The following is a 21,306-nucleotide window of genomic DNA, read 5'->3' on the forward strand; positions in this document are numbered from 1 at the left end:
TCGAAAATATCCTGTATGCCGGAGAGCTGGCAGATTGTCACTCTCCGTGGACTTTGAACTTTCGAATTGTAAACAAACACGCGCTCGACAATTCTGTAGAATTTCTCGAATACCAATAAACTTTGAGCCAAAAAAGACAGCAGAGCGCGGTTGAAAATGTTAATTTTTATTAACAAACAATATGTAAAAAAGGTTGAAATTTCATATTATCTTGTCTTAATGCCGGGGAGGACAGCTAAAGCCCTCAAAAGTGGCTTTTTCCCAGAAAAAACTGAATAATTTTTTGTAGGATTTGATTGGGTCAATGAGACAAAAAAAACAAACAGCGCTGATCTCTTCCAGTTCCAAAAATGTATAACATCATGGGGGTTTGAGGACGCGCTCACCTGTCTAAATCCAATTTTCTGTTGGTAGGTCGTCTGCCATTCAAAATTTTACAAAATTGCTCATATTTTCATAGAAAATAAAGTTATGGCCACCAAACTTTTACAGGACATTTATTTAATGATAAGAATGCTTCTAAAACTTATCCCATGGTTATAGGTGGTCTAAAACCTAAAAACAACATTTTGGTCGATTCCAACCATTTTACCCCCGTCTTTCGCGGTCCCTACCGTTAGCAAGGGTCGGACTTTGTGGTTTTTAGCCTTATTTTTGTAGGTTTTAAGGGGTATTTTGATTTTAACACATATTTTTGAGATCATTTAGGTACTAAAACATTAGTAACTTTACAGTGAATCTCTGTTCAAAATTTGAGGTCAAAAGAACTTTTTTGTAAAAAGTTATTCGAGAAAAAACATTTTGTAGGTTTTAAGGGGTAAATAGCTAAAACTGCACTTTTTCACTTCCTCGTGAAAAAACTGAAAACTGTTTTCTACAAAACATCACTGCTAGGGAAGACAATCATAGACAACGTACTTTCAACACAAAAAGTTTCAGCCTTACACTCCAACTAAACAATGAGATAGAGGGTACCACTTTTTATTGTGGGTTTTAAGGGGTATCCACTGGTAGTTGTATTCGCCAAAAAAGCTTGGCATTAGTTATTGAAAGACGTAAATTTCCTGTCAATTTCCTCTGTTCATTGAATCACTGGTCAAAACACAGTTTTTTGTTTTAAACGCAAATGGGCTTTAAACAATAGATAAGGCGAGATATTTGAAATTTTGCAGCATTTTGTTGAAATTCGATGAGGAAAGCCTCCTTTTTGTTGTACTCGTTGACACGAAAGTCTTTCTGAGACGGAAGACATTTGTACTATAAATATCTTATATCAAACACTAGATAGAGCTTTTCTTAACCTTAGAAGCAAAATAATTCGTCATCTTGGATGAAGTGACGTCACAATTTAGTCGTTGCAGTGTAAAAAGTTTCAAAAGTGAAAACCAAGGCTTCTACTGTGACCTACTTTCAGCAAAGATGACATATAATATATCTGTGCTTTGTACGCAGTTGAATATACCTTTCATTGACTTCTAACTGGACACCACTATGATGCTTTCTTGATCGGTTCATGATTTCCTGAAGAAAAAGAAAAAAGTACTCAATGTTGGGTCAATTACTCGGAGGGGGGGGTACTACTCTTGCTGACCGACGGGGTTGTGTCGCTGAGGTTCGAAAAATGGACCCAAAGTAGGACTCGTTTTTTGAAAATTTTGCCAAATGAAATACCAAAATTTTCTCGAAATTTCCCACTTTTCAAATTCCCCCAAAAACGTACCCTATAAGGGACAGATTTTTCTATTTCGGTGTTTTTGCGGCCCTAGCTGGGACTCATATAGGTGAAAAAGATACTCTGACCAGCCGCACGTCCCCTTCCCCTTTTTTGCTCAAGTACCCCCTCCCCCCCCGGATCAAGTGCCTGCCCTAAATAAAGTTTGAAGTTCTGATATTTTAAAAAGCTTGAATTTTTCTTTTATCACTACTGCTTTGACGAAATTTCGCGCCATGAGACAGTGGGCAAAGCAAGCTTTTTAGTTTCGAGACGGAAAATGAATTTTACACAGCAAATTGACACATTTTTTGTTAATTTTGTAGAACTTTGACAGCAAATTGACACATATTTTGTTAATTTTGTAGAACTTTAAGATGACAAAGCCTCGATAAATAAACGATAAATACTTTGCTGGCACGGAAATCTGTCTGAGACGGAAGAAAACAAATTAACACTGCATACAATGTGCTCATGGGAAACTTAGCGTTACACAATTTCTCTAACATGATAAAAAAGCTTGTTTTATACATCTACTGCAAGGAAGATATTTGATACCTCGATTCTGGAGGCAGCATCAGTGACCAATTTTTCAGTGGCAGCCATCTCTTCATCCACGATGTTATCATTGGATTCTGTGGTCGATTCTTTGGATATCAATTCCTATGATTATAAATACAGTACAGCCTCTTTAACTCGAACCTCTATAACTCGAATGTGAATAACTCGAAAGTTTTTTTTGTCCCTTAATCTAACAATGCCTTATAAAACTTACTCCATAGCTCCAAAGTTTGCTTAATTCGAACGAATTTGTGCTTCTTGTGCGGGTTCGAGTTACGGAGATTCCATTGTATTCAAAATGGAATAAATTTTTTTTTCCGATCTTTACTATGGATTCTTTTAAACGCGGAAGCTCAAATGAGAAGAAGTAGGCGATTCGTTTCCCTGTGACGTTACACACATTATCCTATTAAAAGTTAGACACATTTCGATACATTAAAAATATGCAAGACAGAGCGAAGTAGGACAGAGCGAAGTAAAAATCAAAACGGCCCGTACAACACCATCATCCCGGATTCGAAATATCGAACTTTGAGTATTGGCTGCCTTTTGAGAGTCTTTCTTTGGCATGATACTGTACCTCTTCTCCTTTTCAAGCTTTGTTACAAGTGAAAGTGGGTTAATTTACGTGAAGAATATATTTCGCGAATATTCCCGAGAATTCGCGAAATTTAATGCTCGCGAAAAAAATTTTAAACCAGCATTTTTGCCAAAAGCCCTATTTTTTTTTCGCTAAAACTTCTAAGAAAATGAATAAAAATTAGTAGAAAAAGGTACCGATTCGCGAATATAAGTCCCGCGAAATTTAATTAGATTATTTTTGAAAAAAAAATTGTCTGGCGAAAATATCTGCTCGCGGAAACTTATCCACTTAAGGTAATACCTCGGTTGTTTTCAATATTTTGCTGATTTCATCTTCCAATTTATCGCCTGTTGTTTTCACGCTTGTTGGTTCTAAAGAAGTGTAAAAGAAGAATAGTATCAAAAACAACGACCTGCATTATACCACGCATGCGCAATTTGTCGTTCTTTTAACCATATGTATAGTTAAACTGCGCAATAAACAAAGAGGAATGGATTTGTAGGGATGGACATACTAACCGGGTCGGGGCTGTGGACGGCGAAATTTGTCGTTTTTTTGTCTATTTTTAGCAAATGTAGGATTCTTTAGATTACCCCCTCGTAGAGTACTTACGGAAGCAAACAATTTGAATTTTCAGATCACTAGCATAGTTGCTTGTTAATTTAGCTCTTTGATTAAAAAAGTACAGTTTGAAGAGGGTTCAAACACTTTAAAGAGATACAGTTGACGCTTTCTACAAATTTGTTTTCAAAAGAAATTGGATGTTTATTCATCGAATAAGGGAACGTATCGAATAATAGAGCATCGTTTACACTCTTTTCTTTTAACAATAACCAGTAAACGTGACGAGGCTCGGCTGTTCTTATTTTTTTTGGCGATTTTGAGCCTCATTGTTCTTAAAAGAAAGAGTTTATGAGAGCTTCTTGTTGAAGGCGAACTCCGATGTTATCGAATAATGGAGCATATCGAACATAGTAGAGCGTCAAATGTATCTTGGTTTTGATTTCAAAATTATGAGAGAAGAGATATCTTGTTTATACCTGCGTTGTCTTTGAATTCTTTTAAGTAGGAAAGTGTTGCGTAGCCGACATTCTGACATTCTGATTTCATACCTGTACAAAAAGTATTAACGAATGAAGTGGTCAAAGCCACTGACCTTTATATACCCTGGAAAGAGCTATATCCGTCATCTTTGATCGAAGTTTTTTTTGGAAAGTGGTACCCGCAAAGAAGTCATTGCTATGTTGAAAATTAACGTTTAACCGCGCTACATCATCAAAAGTATTCCAGGAAAAATAGATCTAGTGCTCTCAATGCATTTACACCGCTATTGAGTATTGCTACCATTAGGGCACCACGTTCAAATAAGCTTCGATCATAGATTTTCCTTGACGGGGATTGAGAAACTTTGCCCAGGGTATAAAAAAGGTCTGTGATCAAAGCAAGGTATCGCGTCGGAATGGATATTACACAGACAATTCGAACATATTGTTGAGCTTTTGGTAAATTATGCAGAATTTTGGGACGGAAAAGCCTTTTTTTACACTGTGGATGTGAAAATGAACATATTATAAAGTGGCACCTACAAAATCTAGACAAAACTAGAAATACCAACCTTAAAGACATAAAACTATAAAATTGCCGATAAGCTTCTGGTTGCCAGGTAGCTCGACCAGAAAAAAGTCAACTCTCATGTCGCTTATTGTCACAAACAAGGACTTATTTTAATAGAAAAACTTTTTGGAAACTACTTTCAAAGGAACTAGTTTTCGCGTTTTAAGGTGTCTATCTAACTATATCTATTACTTACAATCTGTAAAAACCCATAGGAAAATGAAAGAATTTCGGCAAAAATTGGGTGTCAACCGCGAAAATTGGTTCCGTAAAATGCGCCAATTTTAGTACCCTCGCACTGCAAAAATCTGTTCTGCAAAGATTAAATACCGCAAAAATTAGTTCCCTAAAGGGTCTTCAAATAGAAAAAATTAAAATATAATTACGTGAGGAATCTTCAGGAGTAGCCATGTGTGACGTTGCTTTTCCGTTAATCATGACGTCACTGATCCGTTGGCACGTTTTGTTCATGGAGTTCAAAACCGGTACAACGTCTGAAAAAAAAGTAAAACAAGGAATAAAACACATATAGAGTATGATATCTGAAAATTCCAATACAAACTTGTAATCAAAATTTAATTTCAAGTATTTTCGTTAACAATATAATGGTAGGATAGGTGTATTCTGAGAATAACATGATGAAATAGTCTATACTCCCTATGTTGCGAAGGCGTAACATCGAGGGTGCTCTGGAAAAAAATCCAGAGAGTCTGGTTTTTCGAGTCTAAAATCCAGAGCAGTCAGTAAAATGAAGTCACCTTTCCAAAAAATACCTCCTCGAAACGGGAGACAGAATAGCCTATTTCTGGAATAGCCCAATATGTTGGAATAACAGAGCTAAAAGCTTCCATCCGGCCTAGCTCCCGTTCATGTAACTGAGTAACTGAGAATGGACGGGAGAAATGGAGTTAATGATGCACAGTGTTCTAAATTTATGTGCTGATGCAATGATATACCTTCGTAGTCATTATGGAAAGTGGAGTAAGCAATGGTAGTGTCTTGAACTTTCTTTGATAAGCCATCGACACGTGACTTCAGATACTCAGGTGAACAAGTGGTGCCCGATTCGTGATGAAGGTTGGTAAATAACTTCAATGTCTGTTGAATCAAATGTTCGCACTCTTTCGCCGTTGAGGCTGTAATAAGAAAGAAAAATTGGAAAATCAATCGAGAACCTAACCATGGGCTCTTCCAGAAAATGTTTAAACATGTGGGTAGAGGGGAGAGAAAATCCGTGAAAAATTTATGAAATTCACCTTGGTCGGGGGGTAAACTTGCTCTGTTTGGGGGTAATTTTGAATGTCCAGGGGTCAACTGATGCTTGTCCGGGGTCAAAAGTCACAATGCTCGGGGGTAAATTTCCAAAAAATGTAATACCATCCACCCCCTTATATTCAAAGTCTTTCTGGAAGAGCCCCATAGGGTGTCCCGAAATATAGCCCTGTGCCAGACCATTTCATTTAAAGAAGTCGTCTGACAGAGGACCTTTTTTCGGGACACTCTTTAGTCCGAAATTGTTGTCCATAAGCTTGCGAACGAGTGTACAGGATATACTAGATGGCTCACTAGTAGTGCTATTAATGATATGCACCATTGCAATGTCTTCCGTTCCACCCAATAGCTGATTGGTTGAAAGTGACGTATTGACTGCTTTTACGTCACTTCCAACCAATGAGCTATTGGTTCCATGACGTAATGTCAGAAGACATTGCACTGGTGCATATCATGAATATGGTAAAAGTGGCGAGTTTAAATTTTATTTTAAGGCCGGTCTCCACTTGCGCGCACTTCGATCGCACTTTGTCGAGCAAAGCTTCAACGCTATTGGTCAAAAGAAAAATGAAGCAACTCCATTGGCGCGATCTGACGTAACGGTTGAAAAAAGTTGAAATGTGTTCAACTTTTTTTTCCAGCGCGCGCTACATTTTTATGACGTAATCTTTTTTCCAAGCAAAAAGGATTGAAGTCAAAAAGTGCGTTGGCAGCGCGCGCAAGTGGAAACCGGCCTTTAGTAGTTCACAATTAGACTTGGGTCACTGTAGAGAGATTCGGTAGTGGGCTCTAGTTTAGACGGACGACTTTTCCCTGACAATTCTAGTTGTTAGAATGGGACTTTTATATGTGCAGAAAGTTGTCTGTTAAAATCTTTGCTTGAAAAAGATTGGAAACTTTAAGAATAAGAATAAGCAGGGCGAAAAGAAGGCCGTCTAGAACAGCTAATACTCTGATAGCAAGGTGACATAATACAAAAAGAGAAGAAAATGGTATCTGGGAGAAAAGGGATCAAAAAACCATCCCTAATTACGAACATAGTAATTGTAATTTCGCTTTCTTTTTCTCGTCCATCATGTTTTGGATATTTTGTTGTAATGATGCAGTCTACAAAGAAATAAAAACAGAATTTTGTCCAAAAACGACTCGTCATTCAAGGGAGCTGATAAAATACCAGCAGCTTTTCATTGGGTAGTTAGCAATTCCATGAATATTGTGTAAACCCAAGAAGATTGGAAAGGAAGAGAGCGCCTCCTCAAATGAAGAAATAGCAAATGGACCATTCCATTTTATATCCATACAGGAGGGTTGGCGAACATTTCCAGAGGGTAATCCGAGAAAAAGGGGTGTTTTTTTTCATTTTTCCAAGGAGGGAAAAAGTTATTCTAAAATTTCCAGTGGATAAAAGACTGATTTTAGTTCGTCCACCCTCATTTTCGTCCACCCTCATTTTAAGGTATGAAAAGAACCTTTCAAAGGGTATTTTTGGAAATGTTACCATTTTCCAAGGGGTAACCATATATTTTCTATAATTTTTTTTGATTCGAAAAGGTTCGAACCTGTATGGTTTTTAATGGAAAAGCCCAATGAATACAATAAATAAATTGGCTACATAAAAAAGGTACATCTTTAAAAATCGACTTCTTGGAGATTATTCTAGCAGGACGGTTAAAAACACTCGTTTACCTCGTTTGTATATTGGTTGCGTTGTTGATCTAACTCTTGTTGTAATTTCTAAATGAAAGAAAATATTGTTCACTAAACGGCTTTTTATTCATCTACACGTTTTTTTTTTAAGAAACACACTTTTAAGAAACATGAGGCTCAGAATGTCTAAAAACTAAGAAACATCTAAGAAACATGCTGAGGCTGAGAATGAGAAAATAACATTTTTTAATTCGTTTTTTTTAAGAACCTTCCAATCCAGCCTTTCATAAGGCTGATTATGTCAAAAAGTTTAGAAACAGTAAGAAACATTTAAGGCTCCAAAAGGAGGCCTTGGTAAAACTAGTTTTTCTTAAAAAAAACAACGTGTAAATCCGAGTAGTTGTCAATCGCAAAAAACTTAAAAACTTGGTTAACACTAATCAACCCCCCCCCCCTCCTGAGATGTCTCTCTCCATACTCCCTCCTAATATTACGTCTTTTGGAAACATCTGATCGGTCAAAATTACGTATAAGATAGGAAAATAAGAAGAAATGTCACATAATTTTGTAAAAGTCATTGCAATGGTGAAGCTGTGTGAGCGTTTGTACCCTTCTTTGGTTCTGGCCTCTGTCCAAAGTTAAGGTTCACCTACTCCTCCCTCCATTACAATGAGAATCAGCGAATTGGTTCTACCGCCAATTGGTAGACCAAGAAACTAAGGACCTCGAACTAACTTCTACAGCATATCACGCTAAAATTGCTATATAAATTGCTAATGTGATAAAAACCTGTGAAAACTAATAATGGAAAAAAATGGTATTCCGAACCTCGTTATCGGACATAAGTTTCTGTTTTGATGTTTGCAATTCTTGCATTTCACCACCAAGTCTCGACATCTAAAAATAGTGGGGAGATTTTCCGAAATTAGTTTTTCAAACTAGGTTTTAAAGATCTCACTAAGCCAACAATTACAAATAGCTATAAGAATACAACGAGGTTTGAACTCAGTGGGGTCAGAGTTTGAGTGATACCCAAAAGCATCACTTTTTTCTGACGTCAATTTAGTGGCACAAAATTTGACCAGAATAAACTTGGATCGATTCTTCTGAAACGGTCACGTTTAATATTGTGTATTGCAGTGTATCTAAAAGTGTTTTATCTTACCTCAGACGATGATTGTGCTTGGAGTTTACTGAGCTCATCTTGTGTTCCCTGAAATGTTGATTGGTATAAGTAAATTGATCTGCTGTCAGCGGTCCCGGGAGTGAGAGAGTCTATCCCCTTTTCTATTTGCTGAAAGAAAATGCTGAGGTGGAGCGCCATACCTTTTCTCAACTCCTTGTAACTTACCGCCTAGATCAGATTACCCAATCTAAGCTACTCATCCGCTGAGTTTGCAGTGACTGGGGATTGAACACACAACCCTTAGATTGTAAGACGAATGCTCTACCGAGTGAGCTAACCGGTCACGTCTCTTACTGGAGGTTAAGATGTTCAAACAGCTAATTTAGGCTTCGAAGGAGTATGTACTACGTTTCTATCTAAAAACATACATGGAAAGAACGAAGAACCATAACTTACTGATTGGGAGCTCAATAGGCCTTCTTTTTCTTCTCTCAAATTACCAAGTTCACCTTCCAACTTTGAAAGCTATAAAAATCAAGATTTTTTTGTTTCATAGCATGAAAAGGAAGCTCGTGATATGTTAGGGAAACGAATTGGCCATACTTATATATTTGTTTATTTGAGGTTAAATTCATAGGATTTTTGTCCAACTATCTTCTTTCAGGAGATTAGGTGGCAGAGCAGACGTGTGTATTCATTTCGCAAATATTGAGACCTGCATACTACACCCTGGCTATGACAGATCGAATTGCCTAAGCATCTCACGCCATAAAACTAATTGTGGTGTAGACTGAAAGAAGAAGTGGACAGAATTTGAATACAGCAATAGAAAAACTAACGAAATATCAGAGAATTGTTTTCTTTTCAACTTTTTATATAAGATTGCTGTTATCTTTTTCTGATAAATGAAAGTAATCCTTGCATTTTAATAGGTAGTAAAGGCCGGTTTCCACTTGCGCGCGCTACGATCGCACTTTTGGGCTTCAATCCTTTTTGCTTGGAAAAAAGATTACGTCATAAAAATGTAGCGCGCGCTTGAAAAAAAAGTTGAACACATTTCAACTTTTTTCAACCGTTACGTCAGTTCGCGCCAATGGAGTTGCTTCATTTTTCTTTTGACCAATAGCGTGGAAGCTTTGCTCGAAAAAGCGCGATCGAAGCGCGCGCAAGTGAAGACCGGCCTTAAAAGTCAAAAGTAATGAATATCTTATAAATATACAAAATCTTTTACATTTTACCTGAACATTAAACCATTTCGAAAAAGATTCCAAGGGTTTTGTACTAACGAAATATTTCTGTACAACTTTAGGAAAAACTCCCGAATGTACAGGCGTTACACCCGATTTTATCTGAATCCTACCCACAAAATCAAAATACATACATTCCATCATTTTTTTGTATATTTGTAGAATTAATCAGTTGCATTAGGCTGATTCATTTGTACTTTTTCTAGCCTGAATAAGCCAACAGGCTAAGGTTTTTTTCATCACTTTTTTTAAAAGACAGAAAAACATTAAGTTGAAAAACATAACGTTGAAATATTTTGTACACAACAGCTCTCACAGTGTGAACTTTATGCTTAAATATTTTCAAAACTATGAACTACGTAAAGTTTGTGAAAATATATCAATATTTTTCCAACTATTCGAAATAAGTTTGTATACTTCAAGTCAGCCTCTTTATTATGAAAAAACCCATAAAATAACAGATGTCTTTTTTGAAAATAATATCCCACTTAAAAAACGAGATTTTTTTTCTGTCTAAACAGAGCAAAAATATTTGAATTGAAAAAATATTGATTGACGCGACCATATTGTCAAGACCAGAATGTTTTTGATTAAACTCTATTGGAAAATTTAATTCCTTATTTTTCGCTTTTCAGAGGCACCTTTAGACTTTATTGGATTTCAATTTATTTTTCATTGAGTACTTCATTAGCTACCAACTGAAGAACTAATAGTTGATTTTCAATTTGTGAGTTGACACCATGCAGGTTAAAATAGAATTTTGTGGAAAAATAACAAAAAATTTGTGATTTAGTATGGTCTGTAGAGGCTTGAAATAAAGAAACAATTTTGCTGCATTTCGATTTAACCGTCAACCCCTTCAAAAACAAAAGATATTAAGAGATCAAAAAGTTTGCCAAGCGTCAAAATCTTGGCCCCTTTAAGATCGCTATCCAGCTTTCCAAAGTTTGCTGAGCAATATTATTGCGACAAAATTTGCCAAATCTTTTACCTCATCTTGGTGTTGTTGGCGTAATTGGTTCATCCTTTCTTCTGCTTCCTGGAGAATTACAAGAAAATTCTCTATAAAACGACAATTGGCACTCTCTCTATTTTTCCAAAAAATACAAATTCTATATTCAAGGGACAAAGAATTCTTCTAAATCTTCGAATTACAAAAAGATTCGAATTACAAAAAGTATTTTATAGTAACTTCTAGTTGAAGGGGCAAATAGAGGTTCGAAGTAGGGAGAGTTAAATGTATTAAAGGTCCTAACTACAAATACATACATTTGAACAGACAAAGGTGGGCTTCAAGATACGTCATTTATTTACTCACGTGACTTAAAGCCCAATGTTTTTTTCGAGGTAAAAAGATTATAACATTGACTGGAAGCAAGCATATTTTTTTTTGTGACGAAGCCTCTAGTAGGACTTTTGAAAAGAAACTTAGGTAGTAATATAGGCATACTATTTCTAAATCTCAAAGAGAAAGGACTGATACTTTCCAAAATTGATTGATTTTCACTTTCCTCCATAGAGTCTATTTGCATTTATTGACCGCACAAAATCAAACCATTGAAACCCGTCTATGCATCAAAATATAGCTAAGTTCGGTCTTCGAGGGATAGAACAGGATTTATCAAGATAGTAAGTCTGCGACCGCAGTCGGAGGCGACCCAGAAGCTCCTTTTTCGATAGCTATCAATCCGAAGGTAGGGGAAGGCGCCACTCTTTCTCCCTGGAGAAGTCTTTGGTATGATCCGGCCGAGGATTGAACCCATGACCTTGCGCACCGTATCCGGATACTTTACCACCGGTCAGGTTATTAAAATCCGTAATACACACGAGATTCTACAGAGTCGTTTGACGTACCTTCCGTTGTCTTTCAGATTCAGCAAGTGATTTATTGAGATCTTCTACTTTGCCAAAAAGAGCCCCAATCTGTAACACATAAAACAATAAAATTAGTTCTATCGGATACAGCGGGTTTTCCAGTAATTTGAGATTACAACACGAACAAGCACGGTGAACGCAAGCGTGTCCGAGTTAAGTAAATGAAGACACGTTTCTAAGGCATTTTTAACTGAAGAGACTAGAAAACCTGTTTGACTTCAGGAGACATTTTAGAGCCTATGACGGTGACTACACTGTACGAGACTTATTATTGTTTCAGCGGGATAGCTTTCAGGAAATTGACAAAAAAATTCACATCCAATTTTAGCGTTGGAATACTCCAAAAATTCGTATTTTTTTTTTCAAGAAAAAGGAGCTGACTATTACCTCATTTTGTCTTCCTTCATCTGATTGGTCGAAATTGATTTTCAAATCCTTAAAAAGAGAAATACGTTCGTAACAAATTACTTGACAGTAAAAATCTGAGAAACAAGACAACCACAAAAGAAGTTATATACACTGAAGAAAATACAAACTAGCAATAGTTCAATAACAATAGTTCAGAAAATAAATGACAAAAGGAATGCACAAGACACAAAAGGAAGCGATAAGCTGAAGACCGAAGTCTGAGATCAGCTGCAGTACCTTGAGTAAGCATCTCCTGCCACTCTAGAGTTTCTCTAGAGTAAAGAATAATATATGGCCATTTTCTTAGAAAGGTAACTAACAATGTCGGCTCACGTCAATGATGCAAATTTCCCATGAAAGGGACCCTTTTTTAGTTATATGGTGGAATACCTGATTTATTTTCTCGAGCTCTCCAATCTGCCTCATTATTTCTTCCAATTCTTTTTCCTATAGATGAAAAGAACAATTCTATTACCATTTATTAACAATTATAAACAAAGGAAAGTTTAATTCAATAGTTCAAAATACCGTAGTTTAAAAGTATTCCCTATCAAAAGTACACAATAGTTTTACCTTATTTGAAATCTCTTCATCCTTGGCTGCCATTTTGCCTTCAAGTTCCTTGAAATAAAAAATAAAAAATTTCACTGAATCTATGTATATCTCATCTTGGATATTAAATTACAATCTAACAAAATACATTTTATCATTTTAAATTATAGTGTATAAATTACAGTAGGCTCTCAATGATTCGAACTTCGAATTAGTTTATAAATTCGAACCAAGTCATAGTTCCCGTCAAGAAGAAACCTTCGTTTACTTTTAGCTATTCGAACCCCTCTGTAATTCGAAAAAAATTATAAATTCCTGTTCGAGATCGAAACAACAAAAGCTAGCTGTAATATAATAATGACCGGTTAGTGAAGGCTGTACTGAGAAATATTACTCATTTGATGTCAATCGATATTTCGATCATCAGTCGGCTCGAGAGATGGATTCTTACCTTGAGTTTTCTTTCTGCATCCTCGAATTTCGTTTTGTTTTCACCGTTCTGCGGAAAAAGAAACAAAAATTCTGTGATTTAGAGAAAAAAGGTGTTTTCTTTCGGAACATCTGGAGACCGCAGCAAGCTTATTTTTCCGCAGTTTTGAGCTCCACCACATTCGAGGGTTTATGGTTATACACTTTGTGCAAAAATAAAAAAATTGAACGAGCCAAATTGCAGAAAAGCAACAGACAAAAACAGGTCAGGAGTTAATTTATAGGACCTCCAGCGTCCAGGTAGGTCAATGTCACAACGAATTAATTCTTTCAAACTTTTCAACTTTAGAATATCCGATTTCATGTGTTACTGAAATAAAATTTCCTTGAAATTGATCTAAAAGGTTTGTACATATGCATATGTATAGTAAGATAGCAGAGACGTTTAATGTTCAAAAGCTTCTCCGCGAGAAGTTGTACGTGTAAAATACAAGATTTTATTACACACGCAATAATTATCTATGAAAATCCCTAAAATCTGCTCTTTTATTACTTTGGTTACGCGGATTTCGCGAATTTAAGTTCCCACGAAATAATTTGAAAAAGTGTCAGCCGCGAAAATAAGTTTCAGCGAAATTTTAACCCCTGCAAAAGTGTATCCCATCTGGATACAAAACTGAAATGATATACATTTTTGAGTGACAATATTCTTTACCTTTCTGAGGAGGTCGATGTGATCTTGTCTCATCTTTCCATACATCAATTTCAACTTGTTAAACTTCTCATCTGCATCTCTTGCTTTCGCTGAAGTGAATAAAGATAAATTTTCATCTTATTTTCTTTAAAACTATTGTAAATCTTCGAAAAACTATCAAATGATAATTGGGAAAGGAAGTTGGAGTTGAATAAAATAGACAGAAAGAACAACAATCAAACCTTGTGCATCTAAATCTTCTTTTGGTGCAGTTTCAACTTGCTCTTTCAAAAAGGCGTTCTCCTAAAAAGGTAATAAAATAATAGTTTAGTATAGTTTTGGCAAAATATGGTAAGTCCACGTTCAGCCGTTACATTTTCGTATCGTTCCGGTATGGCATTTTACACGGATAGGAAGTGTCCATAGTAATTTCGGAACATTTCGGAGTAACAAAAAGGAGCAGTTACACTCAGATGAAAAAAGTGGAGCGAAACCATTTCGAACTGTTTTACTTAAATGTAACGATTTTTTTTTGTTTCAAATTTTGACGTTCACACAGTGTTTCTTGATGACGATGTCGTTGAATATCGAAACGCACAGTGTCCTTAGCATCCCTTGTGGCATCATAGATGGTGATGTTGTTCATCTCAGGTCAAACCTGATTACTGGAGTGAAATAGTCTAGTATTCCTGGCATAGAAATCAATATTGCACTAGTTTTTAGAACAAGTCAACCTATTCAAAACATACCTCTTTCAATTGTCTCGCAAATTCTTCCATTCGTCGAAGATCATCTTGTAACTAAACGTAAGCAAGAAAAAAAGGTATTACGACGAGCCAATAACGACAAACAAGGTAGGTTTTCTACATTTCTTATTTCCTAAAAAGCTTACAGTCTTAGTATATTGGACCATTCCATCAATGCAGAGGGTGGGGTATGAACGAACCTTTGGAAGTAAATAATATTTCCTGGACAGGTGTGGATACCCCCTTGAAAATGGAAAAAAAACCTTGCAAAAACTTTTTCATACCTTAAAGTGACGGTGCACAAACCAAAATTAGTCTTTTACCATCTGGAAATTTTGCTCGAATTACCCCCCCCCCCTAGAATGCTCATCCACCCCCCTGAATGGATATAAAATAGAATGGCCCATTAAATCGAAAAATAATGTGCTAATGTGTTTGAATGTGATTAAAAAAACTCGAGCTAGCTTTACCTTCATTATTTGAGTTCTCAAACTGTCTTCCATTTCTTTAGCCTGTGATGAATTAAAAGGTTTGTTAGTAATAAGCACTTGGTAAAGGCAACAGGGATATTTTGCCTGTGTTTTCAAAAATCTTAATCTTGACGTCACTTTTCGGATGTTTCCAAAACATTCGAAAATCTTTTTTTGTTCGAAGTTCTCACTTTAATGCAGCGACTTCACTTTTTTTGTAGGAAAAAGCTAATCCTGTCAGAGCAGGATTAAAATTTGGCCGATTTAATTAGGATTTAATCCAGATTTAAGCCTAATTTTTTTCGAACAACCGACATTCTGTGCTAGTCGGCGCTAATCGAGATTTAATCGAAAATTAAGCTAATCAGCCGTTAATCCACTTTTGAACAACAGGGCCCAGTCGTCTAACTGTAGATAGACACTTGAAAAATAAATTTTGTTGTGTGATTGAAGAAATAGTGGCGAAGTATAAATTCTTCGTACCTGGTTCTCTGTATAAGCTAACTGTTGTCGAAGCTCTTCGATTTCTCTCATCAATTGTTCTATCAACATGTCCCTAAAAAATGAAAGCGATTTGGAGATAAACCTTTTCCTAATCTCAGCATTTCTAATTGAATTCAAATTATGAATCTTTAGCTTGAAATAAATCTTAAACTTAAACGTAAAGTCCGCTATTGCTTTGCATGCAATTTTAATTCCAACCAATCATAGTCGTTGAAAAGATAATGCAGAGGGCCCTATGATATTTGAGAAGAATAATTACAACACTTTTTGAAAATAAACATTAAATGAAGAAGAATGAAGTAATCTTTTTACTCTTTAATGGCGTAAACTGAAAAAGCATTGTTTTAGCATTACAATGTGTAACAATGGTATTCAATTACCTGATTTGAGATATTTTTGATGTAAAATATGATAAAAAGCCAAAAAATTTGAAGATAATAGGCATTTTTGGCTCAAAACCCATGAGCAACATTTTGGTTGAAATCTGCAAAATCTGCAAAATCCGCAAAATCCTTAAGAGCTCCAGCCCTCCAAGATTACTTATAAAATAGACTTTAAAAAATTATTCAATTTTTCTTTTCAGTGTCAAAGAAAAGTCTTGATCTCTTGAAGATACAGACGAAGTCGCATACATGCTAAAAAATAGTACCATATTTATAAAATGACTTCTATACCTTTCATCAATTTGTGGAGTGATTGGAACAGGTTTTGGTTCTTCCTTGGGAGCTTCTTTACGTCTTGGTTGATACTTGTGTAAGAGAAAGTCTGGTGGACTCTTAAGTAAAAGAGTTTGAGGACAATTTTTAAAATGGTCAGTAATGGTTTTAAAAATGAATGAGTTGTAGCCCAACATAAAAACATAAAAAACAACAAAAGAACAAACATTTAGAAAACCCTTTTACAGAACAAGAAACAAAAATGATGGTTAAACTTAGAAGATTGCCCCTTATAGATTAACCACGTTTTTTATGAAGACCTTTCCATTTTGCAAAAGATTTTCTTTCGTTCTACACCCTTTTGTGATTTTCATTTTGATCATGACCTCTTCTCCTTTATACAGGGGGATGCATAAAATACAAGTGTCAGCAAACAGGGCCCGCGCCACCGGGGGGCCGGGGGCCATGCCCCCCCCCACTTTTTTGCAAAGCAAAATAAAAAAATTCTCCTAACCTAATTATTTTTTTCTTTTCTGTGCGCGTCCCAATAAAAACATTAGAACCTTTCTAAAAGGGGACAGATGGACACTTAAATAAGTTTAATGATACTATTTTGTTTTAAACAAACAAACTTAACAGTTTTCTTTCAGAAAATCAGAACAAAAAGGAAGCTGTTTTAGCCAAATAAGACAGGTCAAAATCGTTAGTTAGTATATTTTTGTTGGCCCCCTCACTTTCAAAATCGTGGCGCGGGCCCTGGCAAAACAGCTATAAATTCTTGAAATTTTCTGAATTCAAATGGCTAATTACCTCTGGTATACTTGGGATGCTCGTAAGATTGGTGATATATTGAAGGTTGGAAGATTCAAAACAAAATGTTCGAAGTCTTCTGTGTTGTAGATTAAAACGGTCTCTGTGTCCATCCAAAGAATCAGGAGGTAAATCTAGAAAACAACAAATTTTCAATAATATAAACTACGCTTTTGTGCTTAATTGTAGGGGTGGGTGGAATGAGCAGGGGTGGGTGGAATGAGCAGGGGTTGGTACTTTGGGAGAAAATCCATAAAATGTAGGGTCAATATTAAGTGATTTTGGGGTGAGTTTCCCAAAAAATCCTAGGAAAATAAAGGTTTTGGCACTTTTTCAGAAAAATTCCATTACAATTAAGCACAAAAGAGTAAAGGTTTTGGTTTGCTAGAGGACTTGTAAATCTTGATTGAAATCATCAAAAAAGCTTAGCTTTTAAAGTGTTTAAATTTCAAGGAAATTCTTCTATATTGACAGAACGAAATCAAGATTTAACACAAAATCAAGATTTCACACACCAACTAGACAATATGTTTATATCTACAAACAGAAAAGTTGCAATACTTCTTTGACATCAAAGTCTAATCAAAAAAGCTTACTCTTGTGAAGTTTTGTTAAAACAAGGACCAAAACATCATACATCCCACTACATTCCTATTAGAATGAAAATAAAAAAGTTATACTTTTGTTCTGATCAGTGAAAAAAACAGCCGCTGCTTTGTAAGTATTAGGCTGTTCAATTTATTTTCCATACATACATGGAGGTGGACGAACATTTTCAAACCAAAAATAATTCTTGAAGATGTGTGGATACCACCTGGAAATCAGCAAAATTTGCACAAAAAAACTTGAAAAAATTCTTTTTTAGGCCTTAAAGTGAGGGTGGATGGACTTAAATCAGTCTTTTACACCTGGAAGTTTAAGAAAAACATTTTACCCGCTGGAAAAATAAAAAATAAAACTTTCGTATTACCCCCTTGAAATGTTCGCCCACGCCCCCCCCCTCCCGTATGGATACAAAATGGAATGGGCCATTGTACAATAGTAGTAACGACCAATATTCACCTTTAGTATTGGAACAAGAGCAGCAATTCTACATTGAAAGCTTGCAATTTGTGATGTGTTTTTTGATTTGTCTAAAGTCTTGAAAACTGAAAGAAAATTCAAGAATTGTGTTGAAATACGAGTATATTGAGATTGCGGTCGGTTGGTATACACAATTACATTTAAAGCAAAACTAAGTCCACATAAATCTTCGATTTATAAAAAGAGCTTGGCAGTGAAGGTGTTATCAAGATTGTGAGTTTAATATCACTTGTAGTATCAAACTCAAACAAAAATCACAAATTGTTCAAAAAATCTTTATCCAGGTCAATCAAGACAAATTTTGATAATAGAAACAAAATATTAAACATACCGTTTTCTTCGAGAGAAAGAAGCAAATCTTGATAGTCCAACGATTCCACAGCAAAAGTGAACCTTAATAAAGGGATATTTTTATCAACACAATGAATTTAATTTCATACAGAGAATTATTTTAAGCCCAACTTTGTTTTACAGAAATCATTTGCCTGAATGATTTATATGATACTATACGAAATATAGCTGTTTTTAAATAAAAAATTTCATCTTGGCATGATGAATTTTCTCGGACTTGCTTTTATCCTATATTAGTCAGAAGATAGGAGTTCAAAAGAATTGCTCAGGAACAAAATGAAGAGTTTATCATTAAAGTGTGTGTTCAAAAGGTATAGAATCGAACTAAAAAGCTTGTCAAAAATATAAATACAGTCTCAAGGCTGGTCTCCACTTGCGCGCGCTTCAATCGCACTTTTTCGAGCAAAGCTTCCGCCCTATTGGTAAAAAAAATTGAAGAAATTCCGTTGGTGCCATCTAAAAGTAAGGGTTGAAAAAAGTTGAAATGTGTTCAATTTTTTTTTTCCAGCGCATACTACATTTTTATGACAATCTATTTTCCAAGCAAAAAAGATCAAAGCCAAAAGGTGTGATCGCAGCGCGCGCAAGTGGAGACCGACCTTCACTGCAGTACTCTTTAAAAAGGGTAGCACAAACTTTGTACTTTAGCACTGGAATTTTCAACTAAAATTATATTGAACATTATTTCAATTAATACATACACATCATTGATGTCACGTTCTGGTATTTTGATTGGATGATCAACACTTGAGTTCAGTGAGCCTGGCACACCTGGATACTGTATAAAAAATGTTCAATTAATTGAAACTTTTGAAAGTCAGTTCTTGAATCAAGAAAATAAATTGACTTTTTCATGGTCAGGACAACTTATATTAGGTGGAGTTTGATATTATTATAATTCATGATATTCACGACGTAATGTTTTTAATGAAGACACCCCCAGTTTTTCCAAGTAGCCAAGAAATTTTTGAAAATTTGGAACTACTGGCAGAAACTGTAGTGTTTCCGCAGAAATCTTTACAAAATAAATATCCAGCCGGGCTTGAAATAACAGTCGGACATCCGACATTGTTCAAACCAAATTTGTCCGACTGATTTTTCCTTGTCCGACCCAAAAATCATAATTTTCAAGACATGTACAACCCACTTGAAATCGATATTTCGTGCTTTGAAAATATCATGAATACAATCTTCATTTCACAAACATTCTTAAGAGGGAATGACATACCTTATGGTGCATTTCAAGCTTGGATTGCATAATTTTCAAGTATTCACATATCAATGGTCCATAGGGTCCTCCTTGAAACCTCTATATAAAATAAAACAAAACAAAAAATTACTTTTAATATAAAATTCTAAAATTTAAAATAACATGTAATTTACTAGTTCATAATAAAGGGTACCCATTCTTAATAGGTTCGAGCTTGACAAATTGCAATTTTATATTGATCCTTGTGATTGTTAAAAATGGGAACTTACATATACACTGAATAAATCTCTCAATGTTTTTCTATATACATAAGAATCTTTGATTACCTAAAAAGAGACAATAATAAAAATAATAAATATTAATAAAACTTAAAAGATAGGAAAAGGCTGAAGGTCTAAATAGAACTAAGAGAAAGCACTATTAAAGACGGTGAAGGGTGTCTAAACAAAACTTATAGAAAGCTATATATACATATGTTTTTCAATTCTAATACACTATTGTGGCTGACATTGAGCATTTCATTAGTTTCCACCATAGCTTGCGATAGACATCAATAATTTCCTACATATTGGTTAAAACTTTCTAAAAAAAATCAAAATATAAAATTACATTGGGATGCCCTTCTCTCAAAATTTTGTGCAAGACAGTCATTGCTTTCCAACACATCAGTGGTTGAGTTGGCAATGGTTGTTTTCCGAGGACAGCCCAAAACATTGAGTTTCCTCGTTCTTGCCATGTTCCTATGATGGTTCGCCTCACGTGTTTCTCTTTTGCTGGTACTTCTTCGTTTTTGATGGCTTTTGCAATGCATTCAGCCTTAATGTAAGGAAAAAGCATAAAGGCATTTTGTTAATGTTAGCTCAAAATCAGTATTTATAAAATTATATATTAACCAAGAATAATAGGGATTAGTTTTTAGTTGTTTTAAATGTAAAATGTAAAAATGTTTGTAGATAAGCAAAAATGAATATGAGTTTTAGAATGAAAAATTGATTGTAATGCATTGCTAAAAGCATTCTTGATAAAAACATGGCATGAATATTAACCAGAATTAAACTTATTAAAGAAAGGTATTAGTAAAAAAGCCAGTTTAAGCCACTATTTATCTGTCATTGCTGTCCAATAGACCTTTTCATAAATTACGTTACGATCATCACTTGCCTCGTTTTGAAATTATTGCCATGGTGATCAACTCCCAGCAGCTTTTATTAAAAGTTCATATTCATAAAAAAATCATTTAATATCTCAAGAGACATATAATCACCATGGTAATTGTTTAATACGAGGCAAGTGATGTATGAGACGTAATTTACGAAAAGGTCTATACTATTATTACAACTAGTCCAATATATTGGATCTTTAACCTTTGAAAAATATGAGCTCTTTAGAAGAATGTTTTAAAACTTCTTACTTGTTGTTTTTGAAATTGAGCCATCTCAACTTCAGACATGGTGCCTTTCCTCTTATCAAGACGTAGTCTTAATGAATGCTCTTGTGTGGATGCCATTATTATAATTTAGATTTTGTTACTTGCTTGATGGAGGTGAAATGAATAATGAATTGATCAAAAATAGGAAAACTTGAATTTGTCCAAAAATCAAAATTTCCCAATGGTTTTGTCCTATCCAAACCAATAATTTATATAGTAGTCTATATATCCAAACCACAAAACTTTTTTATTTTGTTGTTTTGATTTACAGTCTGGTTGACCAAAATCGTCTGTATCCATAAGACTTTTCATTAAAAAAAAACAACCA

The 21,306-nt window shown here is 35.1% G+C and overlaps 1 protein-coding gene across 1 annotated transcript in view; it reads right to left on the reverse strand.

Annotated features, from left to right (window-relative positions):
* LOC136819694 (huntingtin-interacting protein 1-like) overlaps positions 1 to 21,087 on the reverse strand; it is a 33,033-nt gene extending 11,946 nt beyond the window's left edge. The window contains exons 1-32 of the mRNA XM_067075935.1: positions 20,961 to 21,087; positions 20,159 to 20,365; positions 19,819 to 19,875; positions 19,568 to 19,648; positions 19,041 to 19,117; positions 18,320 to 18,381; positions 17,968 to 18,053; positions 17,502 to 17,556; positions 16,906 to 17,039; positions 16,114 to 16,214; positions 15,419 to 15,491; positions 14,936 to 14,977; positions 14,469 to 14,519; positions 13,962 to 14,022; positions 13,741 to 13,829; positions 13,048 to 13,095; positions 12,618 to 12,665; positions 12,435 to 12,491; positions 12,024 to 12,071; positions 11,616 to 11,684; positions 10,753 to 10,800; positions 8,971 to 9,039; positions 8,554 to 8,601; positions 8,217 to 8,285; positions 7,428 to 7,475; positions 6,779 to 6,848; positions 5,426 to 5,605; positions 4,856 to 4,963; positions 3,896 to 3,967; positions 3,156 to 3,226; positions 2,270 to 2,374; positions 1,463 to 1,521 (exon numbers count right to left, since the gene is read on the reverse strand). Coding sequence (XP_066932036.1) covers positions 1,463 to 1,521; positions 2,270 to 2,374; positions 3,156 to 3,226; positions 3,896 to 3,967; positions 4,856 to 4,963; positions 5,426 to 5,605; positions 6,779 to 6,848; positions 7,428 to 7,475; positions 8,217 to 8,285; positions 8,554 to 8,601; positions 8,971 to 9,039; positions 10,753 to 10,800; positions 11,616 to 11,684; positions 12,024 to 12,071; positions 12,435 to 12,491; positions 12,618 to 12,665; positions 13,048 to 13,095; positions 13,741 to 13,829; positions 13,962 to 14,022; positions 14,469 to 14,519; positions 14,936 to 14,977; positions 15,419 to 15,491; positions 16,114 to 16,214; positions 16,906 to 17,039; positions 17,502 to 17,556; positions 17,968 to 18,053; positions 18,320 to 18,381; positions 19,041 to 19,117; positions 19,568 to 19,648; positions 19,819 to 19,875; positions 20,159 to 20,365; positions 20,961 to 21,056 — 2,489 coding nt within the window. The 5' untranslated portion in view covers positions 21,057 to 21,087. The remainder of the gene's footprint in view (positions 1 to 1,462; positions 1,522 to 2,269; positions 2,375 to 3,155; positions 3,227 to 3,895; positions 3,968 to 4,855; positions 4,964 to 5,425; positions 5,606 to 6,778; positions 6,849 to 7,427; positions 7,476 to 8,216; positions 8,286 to 8,553; positions 8,602 to 8,970; positions 9,040 to 10,752; positions 10,801 to 11,615; positions 11,685 to 12,023; positions 12,072 to 12,434; positions 12,492 to 12,617; positions 12,666 to 13,047; positions 13,096 to 13,740; positions 13,830 to 13,961; positions 14,023 to 14,468; positions 14,520 to 14,935; positions 14,978 to 15,418; positions 15,492 to 16,113; positions 16,215 to 16,905; positions 17,040 to 17,501; positions 17,557 to 17,967; positions 18,054 to 18,319; positions 18,382 to 19,040; positions 19,118 to 19,567; positions 19,649 to 19,818; positions 19,876 to 20,158; positions 20,366 to 20,960) is intronic.
* Positions 21,088 to 21,306: the final 219 nt, after the last annotated feature.

The sequence above is a fragment of the Clytia hemisphaerica genome, unplaced genomic scaffold, assembly GCF_902728285.1.
Source record: "Clytia hemisphaerica strain Z4C2 unplaced genomic scaffold, Clytia hemisphaerica genome assembly, whole genome shotgun sequence".
NCBI classification, from domain to species: domain Eukaryota; kingdom Metazoa; phylum Cnidaria; class Hydrozoa; order Leptothecata; family Clytiidae; genus Clytia; species Clytia hemisphaerica.